Source organism: Schistocerca gregaria, chromosome 10 (genome assembly GCF_023897955.1).
Source record: "Schistocerca gregaria isolate iqSchGreg1 chromosome 10, iqSchGreg1.2, whole genome shotgun sequence".
In the NCBI taxonomy this organism is placed as follows: Eukaryota; Metazoa; Arthropoda; class Insecta; order Orthoptera; family Acrididae; genus Schistocerca; species Schistocerca gregaria.
The window spans coordinates 188,038,939-188,053,218 of NC_064929.1; the positions used below are offsets into that span (position 1 = coordinate 188,038,939).

The 14,280-nt window shown below is 39.4% G+C and overlaps 1 protein-coding gene across 6 annotated transcripts in view; it reads right to left on the reverse strand.

Moving 5' to 3' along the window:
* LOC126293740 (serine-rich adhesin for platelets-like) overlaps positions 1 to 14,280 on the reverse strand; it is a 396,910-nt gene that overhangs the window by 164,689 nt on the left and 217,941 nt on the right. For all 6 annotated transcript variants that reach the window (XM_049987087.1, XM_049987088.1, XM_049987085.1 and 3 more), the window contains one exon: positions 11,010 to 14,025. In XM_049987087.1, the coding sequence (XP_049843044.1) occupies positions 11,010 to 14,025 (3,016 nt within the window). The remainder of the gene's footprint in view (positions 1 to 11,009; positions 14,026 to 14,280) is intronic.

Here is a 14,280-nt window from a genome sequence, read left to right on the forward strand (position 1 = left end):
CAACATTCCATCCTGGATTTTCCATTGTTTGAAACTAGTGAACCTTGAATACATACAAGCATTTGCACAAGCAAACATAATTTCTGCTTTGGTAGCATTGCCTTTTATAATAATATTCTTGTATTTCAAAGAAATCATCAACCTGATTTTGTATTGGGGTATGAACTGAAGAAAGTTTTTTTCAAAAGCTGAATTATTGTTCTGGAAGTTGGTCTCCAGCAGGCGCTAATGTCAGCAATATAGAGGATACGTATTTTATAAACCAACAAGATCACATCCAAAGCATTTTCATCACAGTCCTGTATTCTTTTTTGGAATGTATTATGGATGGGTGTACGTTACATGTGCCAACATTAATCAACTATTTCCTTCCAAACATGACCAGAGAATCATTCTTAAAATGATTCACAGATCTGTTAACAATGGGTCCACCACAACCTATCACCAACAACTCTGAATGAGAAAACTGGGCATTCTCCAAGGCTTCATTCACCTTGGAGTAAATATCATTAACAGTTGCTTTACCAGCAAAGAAAGTCTGCAGATGTAATGTCATAATCATTTCTTTGGAATCTGACCAGTAAATTTAACTACAGTCTGATGCCTTTCTCTGAAGTTGCATGCACACTTTCATCAAAACAACAAGAAAAATGTGTTTCTCCAATATTATCTACCAACTGATTTTCAAAATATGGAGCTAAAGCATCACATACTAAGTATCTTGACTTTTGTCTTTGAAAGCGCGAGCTCAGAAGGAACACTTTCAGGAAATATTGCCTCAAAGGTTTCTCTGACATCTTCACAAGGTGGCTGAACAGCAAAGTTCCCTCCTACCATTTCCAAACATAACATTAACTCCGCCCTTGGCGCAGCTTGTCTAGTAGAATAAAGATGAATTGATGGAGTGGCTCTGGGAGCTGAAATTAAACCATCACTGCTACACACAGAATGGGTGAAAGACAAATGTAGTTGTGTAGAAATTAGTTTCACTTTACATCTCTCTCTGTGCTTCTGAGTAGAAGCATGCTGCTCTGTAGAACTGAAGCCAAAAGAAACTGAGTATGTCTGAGTTACCTTGAGATTTATCATATGTCGTCATGATTTCAATGACATCACAACACTTAGATAACGTACCCAATATAGAAATCAAGAATTACACGGTTTTTTTATAAAGTTATCGCTCAAAACCTTCTTAAAAGCTTTTTCTAATTTTTCAAACCATCTGCCACATAAAACATAACTTTACTGGGTGCAAACCTTTTCTATATCATACAAATCTTAAAAATAAAATTAAAAAAAATTAAAAAATTAAAAAGACAGGTATAAAGTTGACTTTACGGAAAAAAAGGCTTGAACTGACCAATCTGACAAATACTGAATTCTACTGATTTAATGACAATTTTCCATCGATGTTCATGACCTTACAGAATGGTGCCTCTTCCCTGATTCATCAAAATGATGATGGTGATGATGATGGTTTGTGGGGCACTCAACATCATGGCCATCAGTGCCCATACAAGTTCAAAATCTTTCCAGTCTCAGCACTTCCTGTATGATAATGAGGACAACACAAACACCCAATCCTAGGTCCAAGAAAATCCCCAACCTGGCCGGGAATTGAAACTGGGACCCTATGATTCGGAACCAGCAATGCTAGCCACTAGACCATGAGCTGTAGACCCCTGATTCATCTAAATATAATGTAAAAGGAGTCAAGAATCATCCATAGAAGCTGCTCATTTAGTTTCAGTGAAAGAGAAATATGGTAATATTGCAATAATTTTACGTGGAATGAAGACTGATTAACTCAAGTGGCAAGTATGAAGGGATTTGAAGGTTGTAACTATTAGGTCTACAACTTTGCTTCCGCCATTTCGCATGGGGAAAGTAGTGGTGCAAGTCGTTTTTCGTAAGTGTCATACAGTAAACTTAGGCATTTGAGAACATAAAGTTATTCTCGACTGAATACATCAACTTATGAGCCCAATTATTGTCATCTGCGGGAAGTTTTAATTTTCTGCTTTGATATGAAGAACTCTGCAGCTAAGGCTCATAAAAAGCTGGATATGACCTATGGTGAGACATCTGTTAGTAACAGAACTTTGCAGAAAATGGTTTCCATGCTTCAAGAATGGTGATTTTTGGCAGCATGGTTGTGAAAGAGAGAAAGCTGTCGATGCTACTGCAACCGATGGGAACAATCACAGAGGATTGTTATCGAAAGCAATTGATGTACTTGAGCTGAGCACTAAAAGACAAATGGCCACACTACAGTGATAGACATGAAAAAAATGATTTTGCAGCTTGACAGTGCATGACCCCATGTCAAAAATCCCGTCAAAACATACTTGGAAATGTTGAAATGGGAAGTTAAACCGCACCCGCTGTATTATCCAGATATTCCTTCCTCTGACTGCCACCTTTCTCGATGTATGACACACCACCTAGCTGACTAGCACTTGCGGTCACATGAACAAGTGCAAAATTGGATTGATTTATGGCTACCCTCAAAAGATGCCCAGATTATACATTGCAGGATTCATTGCTGCCCTAAAGCTAGGAGAAAGCAGTGGCCAATGATGGCCAATACTTTTAATCTTAAATTTTTTGAAAGTTTTTTGCAATAAAGTCTCGAACTTCGAGAAAAAATGGCAGAAGAAAAGTTGTAGACCTAGTATATGAGTCTGAGGGAAAAGTGGTGTACACAGTATTGTCATTTTTTATCCCTGTGGGACAGTAGAACAACAGAGCGACATTTTGGTAAGAAAGACTGGTAGAAAACAGCCTTGTGGATGTGTACACACACACACACACACACACACACACACACACACACACACATCCTTAGTTGATCCAAAGACTATACTTCTTCCTCCACATCATATAAAGCTTGGACTTACGAAAAACTTATTGTGAGCTATGGGTAAGGAAGGCAGAGGTTTTAAGTATCTGACACTACTGCATCCTAAAATGAGTAAAGGTAAACTGAAGGAAAAAAATTTCAGTGGACCTGATATGAGAAAAGTGATAAATGACTTGTAATTAGAGAATTAGCTAAATAAACATAAGCAGGTTGTGTGGAAGCATTTGTGGAGTGAGTGAACGGCTTTCTTAGCAAAAACAAGGGGAAAAATATCAATGTGTTGTCAAAACTCTTCTGAGGATATATCAACACCACTGGATGCCGAATGCCTTTGATACTACACTACTTCTATTCACACGTGAACTATTAACCAGAAAACCTAGAGGCAGTTAGTGACAAACAAGGTGAAAGATTCCACCAAGTCATTAGAACATTGGAAACCAGATAAATCCCCTGTTCATAATATTTTCAGTATTTATCAAAACACCTGTATGTATCATGTGATTTGAAGTCTCATATTTGTATTTAAAAAGTCAAAAAACATATGAAATAATTTGGTATACATTACCGATAACTCATTTTTCTTTCTTTCTTTCAACAGTGAAATTTACACTGAAATATGTAGAAGCAGCCATTGCACATGACTGCTTTCTACATAGGACAGCCACTAGCCAGCATCACGGCGACACTGATATGACCTAGCAAAATCTTATATGAATGTTCACTGCATCAGAAACTAGAGCTACAATTACTTCAATACTGTTACTAAAAATGTATGTTCACTGCATCAAAAACTAGAGATACTATTACTAAAAAATGTATTTGTATTAACTAAAGTAATCTTCACACAGGAAGGAAAGATTACTAGCATTTAGTGTATAACAGATAAAAGTTGCGGTTGTACAGGAAATCAGCAATAGCTATTTCAAAGGAACTATGCCAGTATTCATTAAAAACAATGTAGGGAAAGCACAGAAACTGAAACCTGCATGCCCAAACAGATATTCGATCTCATGATGCAAGCCCACTGCCTTAACTACTGTGCCATGTTCTTAGATGTAATCCTTACTGTTTATACAATGTATAAAGTTATTATCAATGACTCCATATCCACTGCTGGATAAAGGCATCCTCCAAACTTTCCATCCATTACAGTCTTCATTGGTCCATTTATGTACAGGGGGCAGTCAACTGAAACCAGGGCAGGTGGACAAACGTAAGAAAACTGTTATAAAAATGGTAACTCCAGTTTGGAATATCGACAACATAAGGAAAAGATAGATTGTATTTATGGTAAAGATGACACATTTAATAGTAGACAGGTATGATGAAAAGGCATATATGCACTAGCTTTTGGCTGAGCTGCCGAAGATGGCACTCATCTGTGAATGAGGTGTGCTTGCTTGTGTGAATGAATGTGTGTGTGTGTGTGTGTGTGTGTGTGTTTTTCCTTTTCTGATGAAAGCTTTGACTGAAAGCTAATGCGTCTTTTTGTTGTACCTATCTTCAACTCAATGTGTTATTTTTACAGTAAGTAACAATCTTATCCTTTCCTTATATTGTTAAGTAAACTGTCCACTACTTCAAAAGTAATCATCATAACTGTTAATACATTTATGTCATTACAAGAGAAGGCAGTCAGTGCCATCATGGAAAATGTTTACATTTGTCTACAGAGCTGCAATTGTACCCCACACTCACCTCTTCAGCCAAAGCAAATCGACAGCCACGCAGGACTCCATAAACATGGAAATGGCATGAGAGGAGATTGGGACCATATGGAGGATGTGTAAGGGCTTCCCAGCAAAACTTCTGCAGTGCAGTCAAAACAACCTTGTCAGTATGTGGGTGGGCATTATCTTTGCAACAGAATGATGTCATTAGCCAACATTTCTGGTTGTTTCAATTTGATAGTGTGCTTCGATTTTTCCAAAGTGTTGTGCAAGTAATACTGTGCATTAATTGTTGTGTTGTGTTCCAGGTAGTCAATGAGCAGAGGGGCCTTTCAGCCAAAGGAGTAGCTCATCGTCACTTCATCAGAGCTGGTGTGCTACTGTTTTGTCTAAGCTGCAGATCTTTCACTGGGAGGCTCTTATTATACAGTCTCCATACAATCATGATGTCTCCCCATGGGATTGCCACATTTTTGGACCCCTGAATAACGACATTCATGATAGTTGATTTGGTTTGGAAGAAGAGGCGCACACCTGGGTACAACTATGTTTCTGCGGGAGACTGCAAACATTTTTCCATGAAGGTATTGACTGCCTTGTCTCACAGTGGGATAAATGAATTAGCTGTTATGGCAATTACCTTTTAAGTAATAAACAGTTTACTTACTTTTCTGCCATCTGTCTGGATTTCATTTGACTGCCCCGTGCAACAACAGTATTGCCTAGTCTGCATTCCACAGCCCAAAGGCTTTCCTTAACTCTGCACCTCTCAGAAGAAACCTTTCCCTTACGCCTCAGGTGCAAAAACAGTGTCATTTCATTGAAACAGCATAAAAAATAATACTACTGAACAGGCGTCTATCACTAGCATGGTTTACGCAGCAACAGTGCACTCGGTTCACATGGTTGCTGCCTACATAGTTTACTCATGTTTAACAATAGAGTTTCTGCTGCTACTTCATTATGGTACTATAGGATTTCACACATTGTATAATGTTATATATGCTATCCATGGGAGGCGACCTGTTGTCTAGGGGTAGTGTCTGATTACTAATCAAAACACCCTCTGTTCCAGGTCTGAACCCTGCCATCACTTAAATTTTGAATAAAGAACATCAGCATGGGTGGCCAGACTTCCAGCATAAGAAGCCACCCTCATTCTGCCAATGGCCTTCTCAAAAAGGGTGGAGGAGAGGACATTGGTTCAGGGCACTCTCTTGCCCTTGGGTTGGGAAAGAGCCCCTAAAGGCAGAAGAATCAGCAACAATCAATGGAATGAAGCTGCAGAAGGCAATGGAAACCACTGAATTAAGAACATATAATGTGTATCCACAGGACATGTCACCTGTAATTGAAAAAGCGTCATAACAATCTCTCCCTTGATTCTGGAACAGTCCCCAGTTCAGATCTCCAGGAGTGGACTGCCATAGGGAAGGTGGCCGTGAGAAAAACCAACAAAAGGATAATGTTCTACAAATTGGGGCATGGAATGTCAGCAGATTGAACATGGTACATAAGATAGAAAATCTGAAAGTGAAATGCAAATGCTCAGATTCAATGAAGTGAAACGGAAAGAAGATAAGGATTGCTGTCAGATGAGTATATCAACAGCATCAGAAAATGGTGTGAGGGGAGTAGGTTTCATTATGAAAAGGAAGGTAGGGCAGAGAGTGTGCTACTGTGATCAGTTCAGTGATATGGTTGTCTCATTAGAATCAACAGCAAACCAACACCATCAATGATAGTTTGAGTAAGTATACATGCTGCTGTCTCGAGCTGAAGATGAAGAGAGAGGGAAATATATAAGGATATTGAAAGGGCAACACAGTACGTAAAAGGAGATGAAAATTTAATAGACAGAGGGGACTGGAATGTCGTTGTAGCAGAATGAGTTGAAGACAGGATTACGTTGGAATATGGCCTTGCTACTAGGAATGAGATAAGAGAAAGACAAACTGAGTTCTGCAATAGATTTCAGCTAGTAATAGCAAATACTCCATTCAAGAATCACAAGAGGAGGTGGTATACTTGGGAACACAAGTAAAAAAAAAGCTGTGAAGAAACTATGGGTTACAGACGAAATACTTCAGTTGATTGATGAAAGAAAGAAGAACAAAAATGTTGAAAGAGACATAAGAATACAGAACTACAAGTCGCTTAGGAATGTAATGAATAGGAAGTGCAGGGAAGCAATGGCAAAATGGCTGCATGAGAAATGTGAAAAAAAAAAAAAAAAAAAAAAAAAAAAAATATGATTGCTGGAAGGACTGACTCGGCATACAGAAAAGTCAAAGCAACCTTTGGTGAAATTAAGAGCAAGGGTGATAACATTATGAGTGCATGTAACATTAAGAGCACAATGGGAATATCACTGTTAAAATGCAAAGGAGAGAGCAGGCAGGTGGAAAGAGTACACTGAAGGTCTCTGTGAGGTGAAAGACTTGAATGATGTGATAGGGAAAGAAACAGGAGTCTATATAGAATAGATGGGGGTCCACTATTAAAATCACAATTTAAAAGACCATTAGACAACATAAGATCAAATAAGGCAGCAGAAATACATAACATTCAAAAACGATTTCTAAAATTGTTGGGAGAAGTGGCAACAAAATGACTAATTCACATCAATGTGTAGAACGTGTGACCCTGGCGATATGCCATCTGACGTTCAGAAAAATATTATACACCCAATTCTGAAGGCTGCAAGAGCTGAAAAGTGCAAGAATTATCATACAATTGGCTTACAGCTCATGCATCCAAGTTGCTGACAAGAATAATGCGGATGTGCTAAATGACAATTAGTTTGGCTTTAGGACAAGTAAAGGCACGAGAGAGGCAGTTCTGATGTTGCAGCTGATAATGAAAGCAAGACTAAAGAAAAATCAAGGCATGTTCACAGGATTTATCAATCTGGAAAAAGCGTTCAGTGATGTTAAATGGTGCAAGATGTTCAAAATACTGTGGAAAATAGGGGTAAGTTATAAGGCGAGAAGCATAATATACAACACATATAAGAGCCAAGAGGGAATAATAAGAGTGGTAGATCAAGAAAGAAGTGCTCAGATTACAAAGGATGTAGGACAGGGATGAAGTCTTTCACTCCTACTTTTCAATTCATGCCTTGAACAAGCAATGATGGAAATAAAAGAAAGTTTCATGAATGGAATTAAAATTCTAAGTGAAAGGACATTGATGATAATATTTGCTGACGACACTGGTATCCTCGGTGAAAGTGAAGAATTACAGGATATGCACAATGGAATGAACAGTCTAATGGATACAGAATATGGCCTGAGAATGAATTGAAGAAAGACAAAAGTAACGAGAAGAAATAGAAATGAGAACAGCACGAAACTTAACGTCAGGACTGACTGTAACGAAGTCGATGAAGTTAAGGAATTCTGCTACCTAGGCAGCAAAATACCAAATGATGGATGGAGATTGGAGGGCAGTAAAAGAAGAATAGCACTGGCAAAAAGGACATTCCTAGCTAAGAGAAGTTTACTAGTATCAAACATAGGCCTTAATTTGAGGAAGAAATTTCTGAGAATGTATGTTTTGACACAGCACTGCATGGTAGTGGAACATGGACTGCGGACATACTGGAACAGAAGAGAATTGAAGCATTTGAGATTTAATGCTACAGGAAAATGTTGAAAATTAGGTAGACTGGTAAGGTAAGGAATGAGGACATTCTATACAGAACCGGAGAGGAAACGAATATGTGGAAAACACTGACACGGGGAAGGAACAGGATGATAGGAAATCTGTTAAGACATCAGGAAATAACTTCATTGGTACTACAGCAAGCTGTAGAGGAACACAGAGATTGGAATACATTCAGCAAATAATTGAGGACATAAGTTGCAAGTACAACTCTGAGATGAAGAGGTTGGCATGGGAGAGGAATTGATAGCGAGCTGCATCAAACCAGTAAGAAGACTGATGACAAAAAAAAAAGGCAGCACCAGCTACTATGCATGAAATACATTTATACACTGCCCCCATGTGACATCATTATAAGATAAAGACTTAAATGAAGACTACCAATGGAAACATATTAACACTGTGATATGTGGCGAACTAATGTTTTCTGTTCCTCTAAGTAGAAAAACATTTTGCAATTAAAATCATAATAAAACCATTGGTCAGAGACTTTTGCTAAAGAGGCCAAACACAAACTACTTCTGTATATCTTTTGCTGTAAAACAAATGATATGGCATTTCATTTCTTCTAGCCATTCTGTGGCATCTTTTCCTGTCTGGCTGCCACAGAGTAAGCACGTTTCTATATACTTTGTCTTTAGATAAAATATAAGATTTCTTTTCGAAATGTGTAAGTGTAATTTAATTATAGTATCGGACATGACAATAGATTAGGTTAGATTAGTTTTTTGTTCCATAGATCAATCATATGCAATCTAATAAGCATAACATTGTATTAATATTTGCATCTTTCTTTTCAAAAGGCGTAAAGAAAGTACGGGCAATGAATTGTTTGACAGTAGAATGACAGAATATGTTGCATGTTCTTTCATTACCTATTCAATATCACTAAGCAGAACCACCCTGCGATTGAGTTACCAATTTTTTTTCCTCATTCGTTATGTACTTTTTTCATGTAAGAATCAGGTTAGTTTGATCAGTCAAATACCTTCGAAGTATGATGTTGGCAGATGCTTCAATGGTTTGATTTATAGTGCTTCACAGTATTGACAGATGGTACACTCATAATTGTGTGATTTAAATCATTAATTTAATTTATCTATGTTCTTTGCTCAAGTTGTCATCTATGAATGTTTCTCTCACCTGTCATGGAGTTGCATAAGAATCAATATTTTTATTTTCTGTGATGTACTTGGAAAGGTTTTCATAAAAATTCCAGAAGGAAACGTTTCAGTTGGCAAGTGGCTACTGAAGCAAATCTGATGTTTGACTCAATGCTTCTGATTTTGTCGATTTCTGCCAGCTGGCTGTGTGATCTGGAGTGTCTCAAAGTGTTTAACAGACTAGCAAATGAAATGGATAACAGATCATACATATATCACACCATTTCATATCAATTTAATTGCTTATATCACACCTTGATTAATCTGCAGCTGAATAAGGTGCCAAATACAGCAGCGATGCTGATACTATGGAGATAGTGAAATAGTTGCTTCTAAGTTCCAGGTGAAAGAACTAATGAAGAGCACTGACATGAAATGCCATTTGGATATTTTGAAGCTTTTCCAAACAGCAAAAAAGCTTTTTGGATATTTATGACAATGTGAGCGACTGAAGGGTCTTCTGAACACAGTTTCAGCACACTCAAGATGACCAAAAAATTACTTAAGGTCAAGCACAGGTGAAAACCATCTGCCAAGTTCAGTTGTTTCATCGACTGACTTTGACACAGCTGTTAAACTTTTCATCAAAGATATTGAGTTTGCTTCATTCAAAGCTAGGAAATGCCAAGAAAAATTAGAATAAAAACACAATTCCTGGAAAGAGATATTTTCTCAACTCTTTAATTATAGCCCTTTTTCTTTTCTTATTTTACAATGATCAAATGTAATATGTTCTTTTTTATAAAAAAAAGCTAAACTCCTCCCGAACAAATCATAAGGGCCCAACGGTGTTGACCGGCTGCCGTGTCATCCTCAGCCCACAGGCATGGCTAATATGCATCATACCAAAACCAATGTACAGTAGCTGCCATAAAGTAAAATATATAGATTTTGTTTTTAAATGATTTATAATGATCTGTATTTTATTTACTATAATGATTAATTTAATTTAATTTACTGTGCACAATATTTTCAATCAATATCATTAATTTAAGTAATATTCTTAAGTAATATTATTCAACAATGCTTCATTTTTATTAAACTTGTTTACAAAATTTATGAAATCTGCATACAATTTTTTGTAGTAAGGTAGTTTCAGTGTGAAGGGGGCAAATCTGTGACAGTTCTGCCAGGGGCACAAGACCACCTCAGTATGGCTCTGCGTGCGGTTAAATCCCATATTTATTGTTAAAGGAATGAACTGGTTTCTGTGACAAAGCATTTTTCAAAGTAATTTCTGATTTGTTACAACAACTGTTTTCCCCATTTTTTGCCTTTTTCTGTTTTCACCTCCTGCCATCTTGCACTTGTCTAACAAAGGTTTGATTTGGCAGTTCCCTCATACTGGCTGCTTAGTATACAAATGGGAGCCCCAGAAATTAGTTTACTACTCACTGATTGTCCCTGCACTTGTACATAATCTACTCTGCTTCTAGTGTTATGTCTAGCTTACCTACACTAGGACTTACATAATTATTCACCATTTTTCACTTTTAGAAAGCTCTCTATCAAAGTCAATTTTACCCTGTGAATAATCTCAATTACATAATTATGAATTAAAAACTACCATCTCCATTTCATTATGCAGTTGACTGCATTCTGCACTGTACGAACAATATAATTCAATTTACATAAGAAACCAACCTGTGTAATATTAGCAGATGACAGCTTCGGGTCAACACCAGTGGAGAGTGTGGAGGAACGCTTCTGCCTTCCCTCCCGTGCCTCTGCGGCTGGCGGCAGCTCATCGTCTGCCCTGTATTGGGACCTTCGCTGCTGCCGCAGGGCTGCAGGCAGCGGGATGTCCTCCACACCTCTGTGCCGGCGGTCGGGTGACCCAGAACCCCGGCGCTTCCTGGACGATAGGTAGTCCGCAGGACTGGCACTCCGGCTGCGGCTGTCACGCCGCCAGCTCCTTCGCTCTCTCTCCCTCCTGTCTCGTCTGTGTTCCTCTCCCCGCCTCCGATCTCTGTTTTCCCTCCTCTTGTCATCACTCCGATTCTGCCTGTCAGAGTCATCGTGGTGGCGGGAGCTCTTCCTGTGTTTCTCCTCCTGGGTCCTGTAGGAGTCTGGACTCCTCTCTCTCCTGCGTTCATCGTGCCGAGTGGCGGTAGCTGCCTCTCCACTCTTTTCACCTGAACCGTCAGTCTTACTGTCTGTCGAGAGCCCGTGGCTACTGCTCGGAGTGGCAGACTGTGGCTTATTGTGCTCCTCCCCATCGACACTACTAGGCTCCCCAACCCCACTACCACTAAAAGTCATTTCGGCCCTCGATTCAGTCGTGCGGGCCTTTTTCCTGGGAGAGGAGATACTGTCCTGCTCTTCTAAGTCGATGGCAGTATCCTCAGTGTGGGCACCTGTGGCTTCTTGAGAATCTCTTGCCCTCTTTTGTGCAGGTGAAGAGAGGGCATCATTAGACAACTTCTCGTCTGTGTCCTCTCTCTCGAGAATGTGTTGCAGGCTAAAGAGATTGTCAGAAAAACAAGCAGGTAAAATCTCCTCATCATCAGACGAATGTGGGCTTCCAGCAGCCAACAGTTCTAACTCCGTACCTAGTGTAATTTCTCCCCTGTCTTTACATTCTATTAATTTACGAAATACATCAGTGACATTCGCAACTTCTTGAAGAGTTTTTTCTTCCTCTTCATCACAATCACTACTACCACCACCACCACCACCACCACCACCACTCAAACTAGGTTTTACTTCATCTTCCAGTAACCCACTGTCAGCTGCAGACAAATCTGGAGGATTATTAGTCGTATTTTGTGTGTCTTTTGTATGAATGATGTATTCTTTTCTACAGTTACTGATGACATCATTCTCATTTTGTTCATCAAATTTTATTTGGTCATTCTCACTTTCTTTCCACCTTTCAAGAGGAATGTATTCTCGTACTGTTGAACCATGCGATCTCTCATGACTGATCAATGCCTCCCTATTTTCGTGGCAAGAGCTCCGATCTACCTCAAAGTCTCTCTCCTCCAGGGAATTGATCACTTCGGAAGGAGTGCTACTGACTTCAGTATTACAAAAAACTTTACCAAAGTGACTGTCACCATCTGCATGACTACCCTCAGCCTTTCCATTCCCATACTCAGAAGAAATCCAACTGTTCTCATCCTTCTGACCGGAGGCCGAGTTATCTCCCTCTTCTCGAGTGGTCTGGTCAAAATCTGATACCTGGGCTCCAGTATTCGAATGTTCACGTTCATGGCCCCAACTGAAATGTATACTCTCGTCATCCTTCTCATCCCAGTACAAACTATGTGACTTTTTCACAAAGTCAGCATTCAAATTTGATTCCTCTGCAGTTTTTGTAACTGTTTCTTCTTTCTTTTCTCCTTCTGCTTCGAGCACTTTATCAATGTTTCCGTCTGCCAATTTTTTCTGACGCTCTTCGGTTCTTGCTTTCAGCTCCTGCACATTTCTCACTGCAATACGAAATTTCTCCTCCCAGCTGCTCACTGCAGAAATGTCAGATGTAAAATGTACAGGCATTTCACGTTGAAAGAGCCCCAAATTAATTGGAGCTGCACTGCTTCCGAGGGGTAGGCCTTCAGCGAGACTCTCGTTGGTGTTTTTCCTATTTTCATGGGCAGAACTAGTGTTCCCCGACTTGGCACAAAGTTTGCTCTCACTACTAGTGGATGTTTGTGCATTCAGTTGGTACCTACGGACCTGTTTCTCACTTCCACCTGGTTGCTCCAAATTGTTACTCTCTTTGTTACATGCACTCTGAACCACTGATGCACTTGGTGTTTCATCAGCAAACATATCATACACTTCAGGATAAGCATTTCCTTTTTGAGTAAGAGCAGAAGGCTTTTGCTGGGAGGATAGTGTCTGTGGTGGATGTTTATCCAGAAGAGGCACTTCTGCAAGTTGTGCCTCCAGTTGCTTGTTCTGAACAATTGAATTTTCGAGTTCAGCATTATTACCAATTTCTTCTCTCACATGACTTTTTACAGGTGTGCAGTCTTCCGAAGTGTCTTCAGGACCTTTTCTTTGCGATATGGGACACTCATTTTCCATTCCTACCACTGTGTCCCTCAACTGGCCTCCAATTTCTGCATCGTCTACTGTTCCATTCTGGGTCTGCAAGAGAACCGACTCATTCCTCTCTGACAGAGAGGCTCTCTCCTGATTGACAGCCACAGCTGTGGCATTATGGCTCGGAGGGATAGCACTGGTTGATGCTTTGACTGGGGCATTATAGCTCGGAGGGCTAGCACTGGTTGATGCTTTGTTAGCTACAGAACTGTTACCATGTCCCAAACCACTGTCAGAAGCCACCAGCTCAGATTTATTACACACTTTCGAAGAGCCTGCCTGTTGCCACACTGTGCTGGGAGAGGCAGCTACAGAAGCAGCTGCTAAAGAAGGTTTCGACGAACCCGGCAAGTTCTCTGTTTCTGCGCTGGTGCGTGCACTATTAATGGACTCACTTATCTTTGACGTTCCCGGAGTCTGCTTACTGGAAGGTCCAGCACCCTCATACACAGACGATTTTGAAGTTGATGGGGCACAAAGAATGGGCTCAAGTTTCAGCTCAACTGGAGCCTCATCTTTCGATGTCTGTCTTTCTGCAGACTTATTGAAATTACTGTTCCTGGTTCTGATATGTTCTGGCAGCTCTTGCAGGATGACCAATTTCACACTGAAATTTTGCAAACAAAAAGTAAATTTTAAAGTGTACACTCTCAAAAATCAGAACAACTGAAAGTCAACAGTTTATAATGTGAATAAACTGATGGATGCAGTTCAAGAATCACTCAAAAAATAGATAAAAATTAGAAACTAGAAAATGGTACTGAAAGCGTAAAAATATTTTAGAATTGATATTATATAACACTGTTAAGTGCTGTTTAAATTATTCTTTAACATGTGGCCAGTTTCTGTTATAGCGCAGTCC